This window comes from Balaenoptera acutorostrata, chromosome 8 (assembly GCF_949987535.1).
Source record: "Balaenoptera acutorostrata chromosome 8, mBalAcu1.1, whole genome shotgun sequence".
NCBI lineage: Eukaryota > Metazoa > Chordata > Mammalia > Artiodactyla > Balaenopteridae > Balaenoptera > Balaenoptera acutorostrata.
Genome location: NC_080071.1, coordinates 76387037 through 76405815, shown reverse-complemented (window position 1 = coordinate 76405815; position 18779 = coordinate 76387037). Strand labels below are relative to the sequence as shown.

Sequence of the window (18779 nt, the reverse complement as noted above, 5' to 3'; positions counted from 1 at the left end):
ACATTAGATTATAAATTACAGTAAGAGTTGTTTGCATTGTACCCAGCCCATGCCAGATACTTGACATACATTTTTTCTCCATAATCCTTTCAGCAACCCTGCAAAAGTATCCTCATTTTACCAGTGAGGTCAGAGACATTAACGAACTTGTCCCAAGGTCACATGGCTAATAAATGATGAAGCCATGGCTTGAACCTGGTTCCCTCTGATTCCAAAGTCCTCTCCCTACACCGTGCTTCCTGAATGATGGTCAGGAGGCCATCCCTGGCGGGACATGAAGGGGAAGAGATCTGCACTGTCCTCTTTCCTTGACGTCAGGGCCATCGCCAAACACACCTCCCTTCTCTTAGCGGTTATCTCTGCATGGAATGCCCACCCATTCATTCATCTCTGCTGACACTATTTATAAAGGAAGAGAAGCCCAGGGCTGCCACTGACCCCAGATACAGACAGAAGCAGAGGCGCCGGCTCAGATCCTGAGACAGACACCCACCGGGGGCCTCAGAGCAGATTGAGAGATAGGAAGCCTGTGGGCTGAGCAAAGACAGTGGCAGAGGGGGCCGAGGGGAGGGTCAGAGCCACAGTGGTGACACTGGAGATGGGAGGGGAGAGTGGGACACGGGTGACAGGGGATGTCCTGGTTAGGAAGTCAGACGGTATTTGTCTGCCTTTGGGTAAACCCCTGTCCCTCTGTAAGCCTCAGTTTCCCCATTTGTAAACAGGGGTCATAGCACCTGCCTTACAGGCCCGTGGTGAGGAAGGTGAGATCATCACGTCAGGCCTTTAGCACTCAGGGCCTGGCACTCAGGAAGCGCTTAAGAGAGGGGAGTTTTGTCACGTGGCAGCCGTAAGAGGAGCTCACCACGGGTCATGGGGTGGCACTGTCTGATGAGGCATAGGTAGACTTTCTCACACGAGACTCAGACTCCTTCAAGGATGGAACTGAGATACACCGTGAGAAAGGATTTTTCCCTGCTCTGTCTTCTTTCTCTACTACTGAACAACCCTGGACCAAGCATCCTTTTGACGGTAGACACGACCCACATCAGGCTTTTCACTGGAATTTCTCCAGGGGGGCGTGAGAGCATCACTTCATCAACACGGATGGTGATGGCAGCAACAATAACAGCAGTAACGATAAGATTTAACACTCACTGGCCCCTCGCTATTTGCCAGGCCCTGCTCTAAGTGCTTCTGTGTATTAACTGCTTCAGTTCTCCCAACAAGCCTACACAGATGAGGAAACTGAGGCCTGGAGGCGTTCTGTAACTTGCCCACGGCCAGCAGCAGGCTGGACTGCCAGTCCAGTAAGTGCTAACAGGACACCGAGGCCCAGTGTGGTGACCCAGCAGATGGGTGCCGTGTGGGCTCAAGGAAGGAGGCAGTGACCCCATAGCCTCTCTGGGCTCCCCTCTCCCAGACGCCCCATCCCTGACCAGGTGAGAAAAGGAAGGCCCGAGGGTAGGGAGAGGGGGCGGGCACTGCAAGCAAAGACGGTGCTGGAGGGGACACCCGCAGGGTCCCTTCCCGGACACCTACACTGTGTCATGCGCCGGTCCTCGCTGCTCTGGATGCGGTGGCCGTTGTGGAACCAGCTGATGGTGGGGTAGGGCAGGCCGGTCACCTGGCACTCCAGCATGGCTTCCTTGGCCAGTCCCACGTCCAAGTCCTGCAGCGGCCGCAGGAAGTCGGGCATGGACAGCCGCTCCAGCTCGCCCTGCTCCGGCTCCTCGGGGATGGACGGCATCTTCTCCAGCTTCGAGCTGTAAGAACCACACAACTGCCCAGAGGCCCGGAGCCGCACCTGCCACCACAGGGCCGGGGCCCCACAGAGGCAGCCCTGGCAGCACCGGGGGCCCCGGGTGGTACCTAGGGCCAGTGGCAGCCGTCCGAGGCTCCTCCACGTAGAGCTGGGCTGAGCAGTGGGCCTGGCCGTGGGCGTTGGTGGCACTGACCTCGTAGAGCCCCTCGTCCTCACTGCCCACGTGGGCGATGTGCAGCGAGTGCAGACCTCCTTCCTGCCGAAGTCGCAAGTTCTCGCTCTCCACCACGGGGCGGCCTGGGAGGGAGGGGCGGGCGTGCAGAGTGGCCTCAGCCAGGGGCCCTGCCCTCTGGCCCTGGGGGGGTCCCCCAACATCTGCAGGGCGGAGGGCCATACCAAAATGAGTCCAGGTAACAGAGGGGGGCGGGCTGCCGCTGATCTTGCAGTCGAAGCGGGCTGCGCGTCCCTCCAGCACCTCCACATCCTCCAGCAGCCGCGTGAACAGGGGCGCCAGCGAGGGCCTCACAGTCAGCCGGGCACTGCAGGTCAGCTCATCTGGTGGGGACGGGTCAGCACTGGGGCAGGGAGGGCCACAGAGCCCCAGGCACCCCGACCCGTGGGTCCTGCCCTCGTGCTGGGCAGGAAAAAGGAGCTGGGCCAGAACCTGGAGCCTGGCAAGAGCCCAGCGAGGTCCCAGGGCACCCGAGTGAGGCACTGCGCAAGATCTAAAGAGCGGACCCTCTCAGGAGGCTGGCAGTCAGCAAGGGTGGGCGGCAGGCTGCCACGGTGGCTGGGGATACGGCAGGATTCCAGGGCCCGGCCTGGCTCTCCCCCCCTCACCTCATCCTGCCCACCCAGGATGAATCTCAGCACAGCACTAGGAGAAGGGTCTAGAAGCTGAGCCCACTCCCTCCCCCACACCCCTTTCCCCTACCCTTGGAACCCTCCTCTGCCCCTGGGTTGTGCCCACACTCCCTCACCCGCACCCCAGACCCAGAGCAAATGCCCCTGTGCCCCACTCTACCACCCCACACAGAATCTTCTGGGGGAAATAAGAGCCCCTTACGCTGACCTGATCCTTTCCTGCTTACAAAGCCCCTCTAGTGTCACCTTAGGTGCTCATCACCACGACCAGATGAGGCATTATCTCAGCTCTTCAAATGAGGATGAAGACCAGGTCAGAGACGTCGTTAATAATAACAATGGCTGACATTTATGAGGTGCTACACTTTGCCACGTGCTGTGCTTTGTTCTTTACATACATTATCTCATTAGTCTTATCGATCCCCCTATGAGGTAGGTATTATCATGATCCCTTTTTACAGATGAACAGTCTAAAGCTCAGAGGGATGAAGTGACTTGTCCAAAGTTACGTGACTGGTACATGGCAGGGCAAGAACTGGAACCCAAGCGCAGGTGTGGTCACCACACTTCAGCAGCTGGCTCCCTAACAGGAACCATAGTGAACACTGACACCGAACGTGCTTTGTGTCAGCTGCGACAAGTGCTGATTTATGGAGGCAGGTGTACAGCACCATCTCCCACCCCACCGCTCTTCTCCCAGGAGATGGAGCCCCGTTTCCTGGGCATCTTAGTCTGCGCCCGGTCCTTCACCTCCACTCCCCTCCCTCCAGCTCTTGGGTGCCGGCGGCAGCCCTCTGGCCCAAGCAGGCAGTTACCTTTGGCCGTGCTGAGCTTGCAGGTGTAGACGCCACTGTCGTCCTCATGCACAGAGGTGAGCAGCAGCTTGCATTTCCGGCCATCGAAATGCATCTTGCATTTCAGCAGTGCGGGCTGCAGCAGGCGGCCTCGGCACAGCCAGTCTACCTCCACGTCGGCAGGACCTGCCACCAGGCACTCAAACAGCGCCATCTCCCCGGCCCCCACGTCCACGTCCTGCAGGGGGGCCAGCACGGCCAGGGACCGGCTTTCAGGGTGCGCTGGGGGAAAGCAGCCACAAGGGGCACACGTGGAGCAGAGAAACACGGGGCAAGGGAGACACACACGCACACACAGAGAGACAGACAAGACACAGAGAGAGAGATGCATTTTGTTCCTTTGGAGACAGGGAAAGCCCGCCCACCCAGCAGGCCAAGACAGCAAGGAGCTCCCAGGCCTGGCTTTAGGATGGCAGGGGAAGTGGGAGGGAATCAAAGGCATGAAAACTGAGAGGGCCACATAGGGGCAGAGACGGCGGCGGAAAAAGAAAACACAGCACACCAGCTGGGTACAAACTGGACTTTATTTGAGCTAAGAAACAGGTATTTCTGAACATGTCCACACTCACTACAGCAGGCCCCTATTCCTGCGCCAAGCCTGGCTAACTCCCTCACTCCCAGACAGAGCATCCCTGGCCCTCGCCGTGAACAAGGGAGCCCCAAATGGGCCCTAAGCCTGCCCCGGGCCAGAACTCAGCCAGGCCTCTTCATCAGCACAAGGCCCAGGGGCCTCTGGCTTTTGGTCTCTTGTGAAATAAAAAGTATTGTGCCATTTGAAACCCTTTTCGGGAATGGTCAGTGCCCATGTCCCCCTCTTCTGGAATGGTCAGTGCCCCCTGATCCCCTTGTGCACAGCCCCCTGCCCCCCTCCATCCTATGGATGCCATGCCCTGTCCTCTCCCCCTCTGCCTCACCCCACACCAGCTCGGGGGCATCCTTCCCTGACTGTCACAGACACACAGACAAACGGAAAGACAGACAGGGCCTGTAGCAGCGGCAGCACATGCACTCGCTGGGTGCCCCCCTTCGGGGACAGACTGGGGGGTGGTCTTGATACCCCTCAGGGCCGCCCCCTCCTGGCACTCAGTCCGTGGGGGGGGGGGGGGCTCCCAGCCTGCCCAGCCATATGTCCACTGGGGGAGGAAGGGTCCACAGGGGCTCATGGGCTATCCCAGGATGCTGCGTGGGTGGGGAGGGGAGGGGAGGCTGGGACAGGGTCCGGGCCGGCAGGGTCTGTGGGCAGGAGGCAGTGAAACACAGCGAGGTCCGAGAGGTGCCTGAGACAGGGGCGCGGCTCGGAGGGTAGCGGGGGGAGCGCAGGCGGCCCCTGAGCTCACTCGCCTGTGTACAGACAAAAACCTCAGTCAGCAAGCGGCAGGTTAGTGCAGCACACGCACACCCACGCACAGGCACGCACGCAGACCTGGCTAGGGCCCCTCTAAAACGGCCAGGGCGGCACTGCCACTTTCAGCTCCCCCAAGGTCAGCGCTGGGGTGAGGGCTGGCAGTCAGCCAGAGGCCAGGTCTCCGGGGTTCCTGGGCAGGCAGAGGCCCTGGGCAACCAAGGGAGAGGCATTCCTAGGCGTCAGGGGCACCCCAAAGCCTGGGGGATAGTGGGAAGAATTCCAAAGAGAGAAGCACCGAGATGTGGGTTAACACAGAGAAGCAAGGCAGAGCCAGACCCTGGAGGGGAAGGAGCAGGCCAGAGAATGGGGCTGGGTTCAGGGGGGTGAGAGCTGAAGAGTTCAGAGACAGAGGAGGTGGCAACCCCAGGAACCGGAGGCACAGGGCAGGGGAACTGAGGCTGGGGGGGCCCAGGGAGATGAACATGACTCTCAGGGTCCAGGCTCCAATAGGGGGCTGGGGGTCTCCTCAGAGCTGGCCTCTGCCAGGAAGAGAGGGGTGGTGGCTGAGTGTGGAGCTACAGAGGGGTTCCTGGCCCTGAACTGCCCACGGGGAAGGGTGAGTAGAATGTGAGGCAGACGGCCTGCTCTCACGAGGAAAACCATTACCCCCGAGGGCAGCCTGGCCAGGGCCTGCCGTCCCTGACGCCCAGAAGGCCACCCGCCATTATGCCCCGAGTCCGGGGGCCCAGCCCTCTCCACATTTCCCAGCTCTGCTCACCCTGACACCCCTGGGGGCCCTGCGATGCTCCATGCCCAAGTCACTCCAAGGGCCCCTCCGGACGGGTCCAACTATCAGACACTCCCCGCTGCCACCCCCAACCACAGTATCTTCTGCATAGCCGTGGGATGGATAGAGGAGGCGAGAGATGAGCGGGGAGTGGGTGTGAGGAAGGGGCCTGGCAAGGGCAAGGTGACAAAGGCTTAGAAGAGTGTGGGAGGAGGATGGCCGGCAACAGGAAGCAGGGTCTCTCTGGCTGGCACCAGGGCAGGCGTGATTGAGCGTAGGGGAGGCAGTACTGTGTAGGAAGCTGAGCACTGAACAATTTGCTGTGTGGCCTTGGGCAAATCACCTCCCCTCTCTGGGCCTCAGTTTACTCAACTACAGCATAAGCAGCTGAACTTCGGGACCTCGAAGGCCCTCTCAGTTGTGGCATGCTATAACTAAGCTTGTGTCAAAGTTGACAACTGGGCAGGGACAAGGCGGGGTCCAGGGCAGGGGGTTCGTAGAGAGTGTGAGGTACTCACCTCTGACCTCCAGGCGCGCCTCGCACTGCCGAGCGCCGTATTCGTTAACCGCCTTGCAAGTGTAGAAGCCGGCGTCGCCCCGCTCAGCGGCCAGGATCCGAAGCTGGCAAAGCCCACCCTCTGCCTCCTCGGCGAAGCGCCGCTGGTCTGGGCGCACGGGCTGACGGTTTCTCAGCCTGTCAGAGGGGCTAGAACTCAGTCCCTGGGCCCAAGGTCCTGACCTGCAGGCGTGGGGAAGTGGGGCTGCAGAGCCAAGCAGGCCTCCCCTCCTTCCACATCATCTGTCCACTCCTCAGACCTATCCCGCTGACTGTGGGCACCCCTCACCCCTGGGTTACGGGGCTAGCTTTTCACCCTGACTCTGCCATCCCACCCCCTCCAGGAACTTCCAGCCCCCTCTGCCCAACTGGGTCTCTCCCCTCTTGGAACCTAACTGCACTTAGAGCAGCACCAAAGCTATTCAGATCTTAACAATTCTGATTTCATGTTTTGTTTTTATTTATTTTAATGAACAGATAGCTTTCCCACTTCCCAAAAGGACTATGAATGTTAAAAGATCACACTGGGGACTAGATAATCAATTAAAAATGAAAAACAGAACCCAAACCAATAGGAAGCTAAGTGAACTGAATAATCAAATGGCACCTGGGACGAAGCACTGCAGCTGAGGCCCGAGATTAACTCTGGACTCTGGCAGCTCAGACACAAATTGTTGTGTGTGGGTCTAGCACAGGGCCGGGCGCAGAACAGGCCTCAAAAATCACCCTATTGTCAAAGGATGGGTGTTGAGGTGGGAATGGCAGGAGACAGGCTTCTGCAGGAGTGAGATGACTCCTGGCTAGTCATGCCAAGCAGACAGACAGGAGACCATGTGTTACCCAAACCCCTCCCCAGAGGGGAAGCTCTGAATGAGCATGAACACCAGGCAAGGGGCAGGGGCATGTTGGGGGTAGTGGCACCACTGCACCTGGGATGAGGCCCCCCCGGGCAGATCACTGGGAAGTGCACAGAGGGTCCACTGCCCTCCACCCAAAGCCAGGCTTCACAGGGCCCAGCCTGGAGAGGGGGAAGCTGGCAGATGGTGGTCAGTGACCGCTACTCACCAGGAGACCACCGGCTTGGGCTCGCCCTGCACACAGATGCTCATGGTGACATCTTGGCCTTCTCTTACTGACTGGTCCATAAGTGAGACCTGAAGGGGGACCCCAAAGTGTCAGGTGAGACAAGGTCCAGCTTTGGCTCCTAGGGGCAGGGGGATCTGGGACAGAGGCCTCTTCCACACCAGTCTAAGGCTGGCTCTGGATAAGAAGGGTCAATGGGACCAGGCTCCAGGCCTTACTGGAGCCTAGTGTGGCCCCAAGACCAAGGGGCCACACAAAGGAATAGGGGCACCCAGGGATCTGGGGGCTGGCCTCAGGGATCTGACCTTGAAGGTGGGGGGCGCCTTGGAGCCAGTGTCGGAGGAACGGCGGTTCTGGCCAGGACTAAGCTTCATGGTGGGGGCTCGGGGCCAGGTCTCCCCGGGCTCTGGGAACTCCTCTGGGGGGCTCAGGTACTCCTCGTCAGAGGTGATAGGGCTGCTGAAAGGGGATGTGGACCCGCCTGGAGGAGAGACACAGGAGAGGTAGTGGCGTAGAGATGCCAGGGGAGAAAGGGGGGCAGGGAGACTGAGAGAACTGGATGGAACAGCCTGGGGTCAAGGTCCTGATAAGGTCTGCAATGTCCCAGAACTCAGGAGCTCAGGCAGCTCCCACAGGCCAGCCCTGCCCTGACTTCACTTCCCGGGGTTCCTACTCACTCGCTGAGTAACCTTGCCCAGGTGCTTCCTGTCCCTGAGCCCCTGACTCGTGCTCTGCCACAGACTCTCCCAACCCTGACCCTAATCCTCTTGAGTGGGGGAACCATAGGGAACAGCCTGGGGCAAAGCATTCAGGCACCAGAGGGGCCATTCCTGGGCCCTGTGGGAGACTTGGAATTCCACTGGAGCAGGGAACCCACATTCCCGGTACAGAACTGCAGGCTCCCAATGCAGGTGGTTCACATCTCTGGACCCCAGAGCGGCACAACCAGGACACCTGTTTCTCGGGTGAGCCGGGCCTGGTGCAGAGGAACACACACCTCAGACAAGCCCTATCCTGACCTCAGTGCCAGGGCCAATGAGGCGGCACTGTCCAGCCAGCCCTTCCCCCACTCCCTTCTCAGCTTCCTGCCCCAGATACCCCAGGGACACCTGTTGGCCCCATCCCTACAGCAGAGACCCCAGAACTCTCAGGGGCTGGGAAAGCAAAGTCTGACTCATCCACAGAGAAGGGCAGCTCAGCCTGGGGAAGAGGAGGGGGCACCAGCGTTGCTTTGGGGGAGGGGTGTCCCCAGAGCCCTGATGCCCTCCCCTGCAACTGGCCAGGGGCCCAGCCTCACTGAGCTGGCACCTATCCGACTGCCAAATACAGACATGAATCTGCCGCAGCCCCCTGGCCCCTCCTCCTGACCCCCCACCCCAAGCCCCTCTGGCTATGCCAGGGGCAGGGCTGCACCCCAACTCACCCCGAGACTCTGCACACGGACCCCAGCCTGCGCTTGCCCCGAAGGCTCTGTCCTGGCACCAGGCCCTCCGGCTGCCTGCCCACTGCCCACCCCTGGCCGGCCGGCTCCCCAGGGAGCAGGAGCCCAGCCTGCCCAGCCCCACTCACTCTGCTGAGGCTCTGCACGAGGTCCTGGGGGAGGGGAAGGAGCCTGAGGAGGGGGAAGGAGGAGGTGAGGGCTGGCCAGGCCGGGACAGGCTGGGTGGCAGGCAGGCAGCTGGCTGGGGAGGTGGTGCCTGCTGAGACCACAAGCAGCCTGGGCCCTGGAGTGGAGGGGGCGGAGAGGGGAGGGGCAGAGCGGCCAGCTGTATTTAGCCACCCTGCTCATTCCCAAGCAGCGGGATCTGCCTTTTCTCTCCTTACAGCTTCTGGACCCTGACAAACAAAGCCCCCTCAGTGGCACCTCCACTCAAAGGGTGGGGGCCTCAGTCCCCAGGGGAAGATGGGGGTGGCACTTCACCGCAGCAGCCAACATGCTCGCACTGACCCATTTGTTTTGATGTGTCCACCAGAGGAGGTACTGACGGCAAATGGCCCCTGTGGTGCCCCTTTCCCTGACCAAATTGCCAAGATCCCTGATGCTGGAATCCACACCAACAAGCCTCAAATACTCTAGCGCCGGGCCATACCCAGTCTTCTCTGGTGCTAAGAATCAGAGAGCTGTTCGGCCTCCTTCCCAGAGATGCTGGCCCCTCAACTTGAGGAGCCCAGAATCCCACCTCTGCCTCCCCGTTCCTGCCATGGCAGGTTTGGCCCAGCAGCCCCCCGGGTTCCTGGGTCTGCACCCAACCTCCCTCCTACAGGCTCTATCAGGGACCTGTTGGCAACGGTCCCTCACCCCGTCAGCCCCACCAGAGCCAACAGTCAGGAGGATGGAGGCTGCTCCCCTCAGCGACCCCTCACAACTAGCACCCATCTGGACTTGGTGGCGATGGGGCTTGGAGAAAGAGCAGCACAGCAGGGGAGCCGCTGAGGAGAGGTCACATGGCCTTCTCCCGCCTCCTACCACCCATGCCCCAGGGCCACATTCCCAAGCTGTGACCCGTGTTTCCCAACATTCCCAGTGAAGAAGGGCGGGGGGAGGCACCATTCAGGTTGGCTGTCCTGACATGGGGGTGGAAAGGGAAGTCAGGATGGCACTTGATGAGCCTCTGCTCCGGGCTGGGCCACTAGCTGATGCTGAGATCACCGGCATGGTCCCTGGAGGAAGGCACTCCCTCCCCCTCTGGGGTCACTTCCAGGTTGCACGGCACTGAAGCAGCTCAAGGGCCCAGGGAGGGACTGCGGAGATCAGAGCTGGATGGGCAGGGTTTGCAGGGAGCCAGAGACCCCTGGTGGTGTCTGGGGGAATAGCACCCTAGGGGCATCAGGGGACCAAGTGATTCAGGAGTCCTCAAGCCCCTTAGAGAGGGGAACTGTCAGAGCAGCCCAGGCAGGACGCTCAGGCTCCAAAGGAGTCAGAACTAGGCCTCTTCAAAACAAGGCAGTGGCCCCTCACCCCTCTGTACCCCCAGAACTGCAAGAACAAGGAGGCTGATCAAGGATTTGTCTCCAGCTCGCAGAGCCTCTGGGGCTCCACACCCAGGCCCTGGTGCCACCCGACTTTTCACTGGCTCCACTGCTAAAACCATCTCTGTCCCTATATCCCAGCCCTGCTCCACCCACAAGCCTGGCTCTCACTGTGGGAAACATAGTTACACCAGCCAGGGAGACGGCAGCAGGTGCCCCCCAAATCGAAGATGCACATATGCCCGCCATGTGCTGCCCCTACACACTCTGTGCCCTTGTCTCGCCTTTCAACACTGCTTCCAGGTCAGATTCATTTAATGAAAATAATGGCATTGGGGAGCCCACAAGTTGGGAAGCCCTTCATCTCCAGACCAGTGCATCTCAACATCCCCTAAGGTGTCCCCAGGATGGATATAGTCACAGCCACCTGCATGAAAGGCGTCACACAGGGCCCTCTACATCAGGGTTTCTCAGAGTCGTCCCTGAACCACCCACATCAGGACTACCTGGGAGCCTGTTTAAACTATAAATTTCTGGGCCTTACTCTGACCTGAAGAAACACGGGAAATTTGTTAAAAGGCACCCCCCAGGGTGATTCTTATGCACACAAAAGTTTAGGGACCCCTGGGACCCTCATGGGAGGAGGACAACCCAAAGAGGTAGTATCACTAAGTCTCACCTCACTCGGCTAACAAACTTCAAGGCCAGGCTCCGAACCTTGGAGGCCTGGCTCTACAGCCCACATGCTCCGCACTGCACCACCGGGCCTGCCACCTGGCGCAAGGCCCCTGACTCACGGCAGTGCTGCTCGGAGTTCACCGGGCACCAGAATTGTGTGGAGTGCTCCTTAAATCACAGCTCGCTGGGCCCCAGCCCCAGAGTTTCTGATCCAGTAGGTCTGGCTGGGGCTGATATCACGTATCTCTAACACATTCCCAAGGTGCTGAAGACGCTCCTGGTCTGGGGACCACACTTTGAGGACCACTACTCCGTGGTCTCCTCTGCCATCCCAACCTCCACTCTCAGGCAGATCCTCGTTACCCTTTGCAGACGCAGGTCCCGCCCAGCCTCTGCATGTGACCCAGCTTTTTCCAGGGCCTTGTGAAAGTCTCTACCCACATTGTGCCACCTCACACACAGTCCCTGCGGTCCACTCAGCCCCTGACTGTCCAGGAGGGCCTCAGGTATGGCTGGAAGGGCTGACAGTGGTGAAGGCATAGTGATGTCCTCAGGAACCTTCTGGCTGGTTGGGATGACAAACCAGATACACACACAACTATACCAGCAAGCACGAATAAGGTGGCAAGAGAGGGGCAGATAAGGGCCAGACAAGTACAGAGAGCAGGACATTGCTTTTGGCTCAGGGAAGAAGGGAAAACTGATGGAAGGGTGGTATTAGAATTAAGAGTTTGGTTTAAGCAGGAAAAAGCAGGTTTCCTGGCAGAAGAAACCACTTGAGCAAATGCTCAAAGGCAGAAAGTGTGTGCAGAGAACTGTAGCTCAACCTTCTGGCTCAGAACTGGGTAAACAAGAAAGAAGTGGGACATGGCATTGTTGGAGCAGGTGCCTCCAGCCACCCTTGGGCCATCCTCAGGTCCAGGTGGTCGAGGCCAGGAGTGTGGCCTTCACTCTGAAGGCAAAGGGGAGCTCCGTGAGGTTTCTGAGGAAGGAGTAACATGCTGGAGGTTCACAGCACGTACATAAATGGTCTGGCTGTTCACAGCCGGCTCTCCACACGCACTGTCTCAGGATTTCTATATATGTCTGCTGTGCAATCCCACCACGGAAGTGAGGGAAAAGAATGCACAGGCTGGTCTGCAGCTGGGAATTTCCGCAGGTGCTGCCGTGAGTATCTCCCCTTGGAAAAGGAGAAGGGCTGTGCTGAGAATGTTTCTGTTTTGGCTTAAAATGGACAAGGAAGCGGAGAGAATTTCACCTGGGCAGCCTGACCTAGCCATGGAAGCGGTTAACTCCCTACATGTGTTACTTGGGGTTGCTGCATGTTTAGATAAATTGGCGCCCATGGTAGATTAGGTCCCCATTCTTCTTCTTCTTCTTTTTTTTTGGCCTTACCGCACGGCTTGCAGGATCTTAGTTCTCCGACCAGGGATGGAACCCAGGCCCTCGGCAGTGAAAGCGCTGAGTTCTAACCACTGGACTGCCAGGGAATTCCCCACCCTCATTCTTCTGACAGCTGTGCGTGAGGACCCCCATTCTGAGGTAACAGCCTTGGGGGAAGGCACCGATTGGGGCCAACCTGCTTCTGGTAGACAGGAGTGGGGAGGGAGGGCTGAGTCGGGTCAAGGGACCACACTGGTTTCTTAGATGCTGTCCAAACCCCCATCAAGGATGGACAAAAGGGCCGTGTGGCATTTCAAGATCCTCTCCATGGGCAGCCACTGCCTTCCCAAGGGAAAACCTGTAATTCTGCAGCAGCCGGCCAAGACCAGGGCCAGGAAGAGAGGGGGGCAGATGTTGGTGCCGTGATTTCTTCTTCCTTTCCTTTTATATTCATGACCTCCAATAAACCACCTCTTTTCTGTTATGGTGGTGTTGGTCCTATAGGTGGGACCAGAATGAGCTTTGTTAAGCCTTATCCTCTGGCCAAAATGTCCTTAGCTAAATCATTAGCTCCACAGAGCCTCACAAATCTTATCAAGGGAGTAGCCCAGGAGTTACAATGACCCTTGCTTTGTAGATGAGAACACGGTGGCCAGCTGAGGGGAAGTATAGAAGCCAAGGTCTCAGCTGGAAAATTCTAGAACCTTGGGCTCAAATATATGAGACCTGGGCCTGAGGGGAGGACTCAAGGCAGCAGGATGGAGGCCCGGGTGCACGAATCCCCTATATTCCCGCTACTCCTGACCAGAGCCCGCGGTGGGGGTGAGCTGAGCATGGGCACACCAGGCACTCAGGAAAACAAAGCAGGACCAGAGCCACGGGGAAGGTGGGGATTCAGAGAGGAAGGAGAGGAACCCTCCCCCCAGGCTGACCCACCCACAGAGGGCATCGATAGTCTCTGCCTCCCCACCCCCTGCCCCAGGAGCTCATGCTCACAATTCTACCTGAACCCTGAACCCTTTCAGAGTAGTGGGAAAGGGGACGGTACAGCACAGTAGTTTGGAGTACAGGTTTGGGAGACCCAGGGACAGGGCTTCAATTCATGACCCGGCCTCCCAGTGGCTTCTGCTCCTAGAGCTGAGCACCCCAGGAGGGTAGCCACTAGTTTCCTTAGACTATTTCAGTGCACTTTAACTAAATAAAATGGAAAAGTCAGCTCTTCAGTCACACTAGCTGCACTTCATGTGCTCAACGGCCGGCCACAGGTAGCTAGTGGCTACCCTTTTAGTGCATGTAAGAACATTTCTATCATCGGTTCTATGATTAGTGATGCTCTGGAGTAATTTGCTAAAGCTTTCCAAGTCTCAGCTTCCTCATCTGTAACATGGGCATCATAATAGAGGCTACCTCCCAGTGGGGGATTAAATGTGATAACCCAATCAACACAGGGCCTGGTACACACGAAGCATGCAGTAAATGCTAAGGAGCCATGTTATCTTATTCTGCCATCCACACTAAGTTTATCTGCTTCACAGGTGACTATTTCCATCACCCTAAATCACCTATTGCTTTTAACATTCTTAGGCAGATTATAGATGCTCAGTAAAGGCTGCTGACCTTGTGCTAACTCTGTCACTTTATGCTTTCATCTTCCCATCTGTAAAATGGTAATATTACTACCTGAGATGTCCCTCTCCAAGGGGTATATGTGGTGCAGTGCAGCTCAAGTAAGGGAAGAAATGTGAAAGGGTTTGGAAAAAAGTATCTGGCACTCTCCAAACACAAGAAACTGCTTAGAGAGATGTAGCACTCGGCACCCGATTGGTGCTCAGTAAAGGCTTGTGTGATGGATGCGGGCAGCACTGAGAATGCTTAGCTTCGGTTAAGCACACCTCCCACACTCCCCAACCCCCCGCCCCAATCCACACACCCCCTTTGGGAGTGTGACCATGGTCTCCGCAGAGTTTATCAGTGGGGTGGGGCAGGCTGGGAGGGAGCCAGGGCTGGGGTGGGGCTGTCAGAGGCAGTGAAGACAGGCTCTGCCCCCCAAATCACAGCACCCAGGGAACTACCTCTTCAGTTCTCCCTGTTCCCGAAGTTCCCAACCAGGAACTGAGATCTGTGGGATCTCAAAAGCTTGTCCTGTTCAGGGGGGAACCCCAAGAGGGCACTGGGAAGCCGGCCCTGGTTAGCAGGGGGGGCCGTGAGGAGCAAGAAAGGGAGGTGGTTCCGTGAGGCCTCTTCCCACAAGACGCTATACACTCCCTCCCCCAACCCGCTCTGCTCCCAGCCACAGCGCACACCCCCTTCCCTTGCTCCGCCCCCTCACTCCCTACAGACTCCAGGCCTGGGACCCCCTCCCTTGCCAAATGTCTGTGCCACCCACTGGTTCCGCCCATTTCTGCTGCTCTCTGGGTCCACTGGTCCCCGTCCAGCTGCTCTGGACCAAACAGTGCCTTGTAGGGTAAGAAAATCTGCTTTTTCCACGACAGCCAAATCTAGACTCACATGCCTGCCCCTCAAGCCCTGGGGCCCTCCAGCCAGCCTGACTTACGGAAGCTGTTCCCTGGCCGCAACACCTGGTACAGCTGACTACTGTGATGAAGCTTTCTGGCTCCCCAGGGTGGAGGAGGCGCAGAGATGCTGTGATGGGCTGAAGACCCAGGGACTGGGAAATATGGAGGGACTGCAGGCCTGGCAAGGGCAGGGGAGGAGTCCCCAAGGCACAGACAGTCTGAAGAAAGGGCAGAAGAGGAAGAGGCAGTTTCCCAGGAACCTCGTGGAAACCCATGCTCCTGTGCACATCACCCCTTAATGACGCTAACAACTAACATTTGTCTACAGTTTTACAGTTCATAAAGCTCGTTCACACATTGGCTTTCATTCGTAGGGACGGTATAATTATCTCTGGTTTACAAACGAGGAAACTGAAGTGCAGGGAGCTTCGGCGTAGCGAATGCAGAACTCCCAGTCAAGTGCTGACAGCTGCCTTGCCCAAGCCTCCTTCCCAACCTTAAAAGGCTCCCAAATGGCCCCAAGCCAGTATTGGGGCAACCCGCCCACAACCCCGTGCCAAATCTCAGCCCAAGCCAGGTATTGACCGGAGTCCTGGAGCCAGGTCCGAGCCACCTAAGGGGAGCTGGGAGCTGAGTCAGAAGGCAGATCCCAGAGGTGATGGAAGGACGGAAGCATGCAGTGGAGGGATGGGTATGATTCAGCGTGGTGGGAGGGGTGAGGAGGAGAAAGCCTAACACATGGGTTCCTGGGAGGTGTACGTAAGCTAAGGAAGAGGGAGACCTGCAGTTCTGCAAAGCCAGACATGTGCGGCCCAAAGGATCTAATGCAAGACTGGGACTCAGGTCAGATGCCACCAAGAACTCCCTAATCGTGAAGGTGCTGAGGCCCCAGGACCACAGCAAATTGGGCTCTGTAATCTTGTCTCCTGCAGCACTGAGTGAAAGAAAGGGACAGAACAGTGCGTGCTGTTCCCTCTCCAGGCATGCCTGGCCCCACCCCCTGCCCATCTATTTCCCAGGCTCCTTCAGGGCTCTGATGTCTCTCAGTCCAGCATCCCACAACACTGACCGACCACTTGGCTGTTCTAGGCACTGGGTTCATCTGCCCTGCACTGTCCGCCAACCCAGGTCCTCTGATCTAAGTTCATCACCCAGTGATAATGTCCTTAAGGGCCGAGTCTGCGACTTTTCCTTCTGGAACACCCCCTACCCAGCCTCACCTATCCCCCGCCCCACCACTCCCCGCCCAGGGCTAGCACCTTATCAGGTCCAGCAACCTGAATGACTTGAACTGGCCATGCACACTGACACCAGTCCTCAACCTGAAAGAAAGTGGGCTTAAACCCAAAGGAAGTAGTCCGACACCAAGAAAGGACTTTCATAAAAATAGAAAACGAGGCAGCCTCAGCCACTGCCACCTCCCGAAAGGCGCTCTCAGCTGCACCTTCTTTAGGGCTCTGGGTTCAACAGAAGGTGCAAGGGAGTGGGGGAAGGTTGTGGCACTTAAAAGCATCTCTTTTTACTGCGGGGGTGGGGAGGGTGGCCGTTCTAGACAGGAAATGGCCTCAGAAGACTCCTGATGGCTTTTAAGCCCTTTGAGCTGGGAGATTCTTTTTCTCTGAGACTCAAGAATAATTTGCTTTCTCCACAGGACCCTGATCAGGGAAATGCCATGGGAGGATGGCATTTAGATGATGCTAAAGACAAATTTCAATGACTTCATGAGTTGGCCCATCTGGCGTGTGCCTTGGGAATTTGGCCCCTGCCCTGAGGCCAGGGCCATTTAAAATGCTTCCACCAGAGCAGCCAACACACGAGAACAGACTGCACACTGGTTGAGAACCCAAGCTCCAGGCTAGGAATGGGAAGGGTCACTGCTCACCCCACCCGGCCCCAGGGCCCGCGGGCTCCCTACCAGGTCTCACGGCCAACGCAGCAGCACAGCTGGCCTGGCCCAGCTCGTTGGTGGCAGTAGCTGCATAGCTCCCTGAGTCGGCTGCCCGGGCCTCGCGGAGCAGCAGGGTGTGCCGCTCGCCTTCGGCCCGAATGAGAAGGCGGCCATCACTGCGCAGCGAGGACCCATCCTTCTGCCAGGACACTGTGTGGAAGCAGCGGGATAACCAGGTTGCCGTTGCCCAAAGGGGCCCACGGGGGCTCGCCCCACCCCACACAGAGCCCACGGCACTCCTCTCCCACCCTAGGGAAACCCGAGGAATGCCCCTCAGTCACAGAAGCCCAGGCCTGCCCTCCCCTCTCTCAAGGGATTCTGGAAAAGCTCCCCTAACACACACACACAGAGAAGTCCAGCCAGCCCCATGGAGCAGATGCTCTCCCCCCTTCACCCACCCTACCCCGCCCTCTGAGGACTGGGGTGGGGGGCAGGGAGGGGGATCTCCCCTCCCTCTCTCAATCTTAGCCTGGCCCCAGGCCTAGAGCTCACCTTGGGGTGGGGGGTTGGCGGTGACAATACATTTGAGCAGCACATCCGCCCCCGGGGCCACCACCGCATTCTGCAGGGGGATCTCAAAGGCTGGAGCCTCCAGGGGCTCCTCTCCAGCAGACACATAGGAGTCATCCGAAGACTCTGCCGGAGACATGGGTGACAGGGTAAGGGGACACGGTCCCTGTGGGGATGACTCAGGGGGAGAGGGGGCAAACCCAGAGAGAGGGGCTTCTAGAAGGCAAGGGTTAGGGAGCAAAGGGCCTCTCTCCTGAATGTCCTGAGACAGGAAAGAAAGGAAGACAGAAGGGAGTTCTTAAACAGGACAGGGCGGCCTGGACTCTACAATGGTTTGGCTGCTCAATTTCAGCCACAGTAAGAGTGCTGGTTTCTGGAGGAAGACAGGGACTGTGCTGTGTATGTCTTTACACAAATCAGTCATCAGGGTTGGTAGATCAGGCCCTGTGTAAGGTGCTCTCAGGGGCACAAGACTTCACAAGCTTCCAAACAGACAGCAGACAAGCCAACAGCAAACCAAGACTTGGGCAATGACAGTGTCACAGGGCAACACGTGGTGAACTATCAAACTAGTGATGCCACTGGATTCAAAAGAGGGAGTGGCAGGTGCTTCCGGTAGCCATCTGAGAGGACTCATGAAGATCAGCTTAGATTGTGTTCATTCATCAAACAGTAATACTGCACTTACTGCTTACTCTGTACAGGTACCAGGGACACAACAGGAAATAAGATGCAGTCCCTGCTTACAGGAAGCTTGTACACACAAAGAGATCATAAAACTCCACTGTTGTGGCACTCTTTGGGTATTTTCTAATTCTGACATTCTATAAGCTAGATAAAGCACAGCGTATGTAGCCAAAAGAACAGTGAGGATTCCAATTACGCTGTTTTCTAGCTACATAACCTTGGGCAAATTAGATAACCTCTGTGCCTCAGTTTTATCTGTAAGATGGAGCTGATAAATAACACCCAACATCTTGCAGAGCTGACATACAGATTAAAATAAAGTAACATCCCTAAGTACCCAGTTAACACAATGACTGGGACATGGCTGTGGATATGCAACAATGTGGCTAGCAGGATCATGAACAGATGCCTAATCATCTCTAAAGATTTTGAGACAGTAATACTAAAATGAAAAATAACGTGATTAAAAAAAAAACCAGGGGTGGTATAGGCACTGAAAGAGATACTGACAGGGCGTCCTAGGAGCAGGAGGTAGAGGTATCTGGCCTGAGAAAGCAGCTGAGGTGGGAGCGAGTCAAGGACGGCTTCCTCTGTCACGCTCCAGGAGTGGCCCCAAGTCGATGTTCAGTTAGGCAGAGTTAGGGGCAGCAAGGGCATTCTGGCTATTGGCCACCACCCACGGGAAGACTGAGAGACAACACACAGTCAGCTCAGCCATGCAGGGACTCAAAGATGGGAGAGAGGAGGCTAGAAGGGAGGCTGGGTCAGATCTTAGTAGCTATGATGGGTCAGGAGATGCTGCCGGGATGGGAAGGTAAATATTGAGAACTGGCTGG

The 18779-nt window shown here is 57.4% G+C and overlaps 1 protein-coding gene across 16 annotated transcripts in view; it reads right to left on the bottom strand.

Moving 5' to 3' along the window:
* SPEG (striated muscle enriched protein kinase) overlaps nt 1-18779 on the bottom strand; it is a 56024-nt gene that overhangs the window by 22269 nt on the left and 14976 nt on the right. For 10 of the 16 annotated variants that reach the window (XM_057550842.1, XM_057550844.1, XM_057550845.1 and 7 more), the window contains 9 exons: nt 17239-17382; nt 16714-16896; nt 7557-7732; nt 7234-7322; nt 6131-6306; nt 3442-3702; nt 2159-2317; nt 1870-2059; nt 1540-1763 (listed from right to left, as the gene is read on the bottom strand). In XM_057550842.1, the coding sequence (XP_057406825.1) occupies nt 1540-1763; nt 1870-2059; nt 2159-2317; nt 3442-3702; nt 6131-6306; nt 7234-7322; nt 7557-7732; nt 16714-16896; nt 17239-17382 (1602 nt within the window). The other 6 variants (XR_009008972.1, XM_057550847.1, XM_057550851.1 and 3 more) reach the window with 6 other exon arrangements.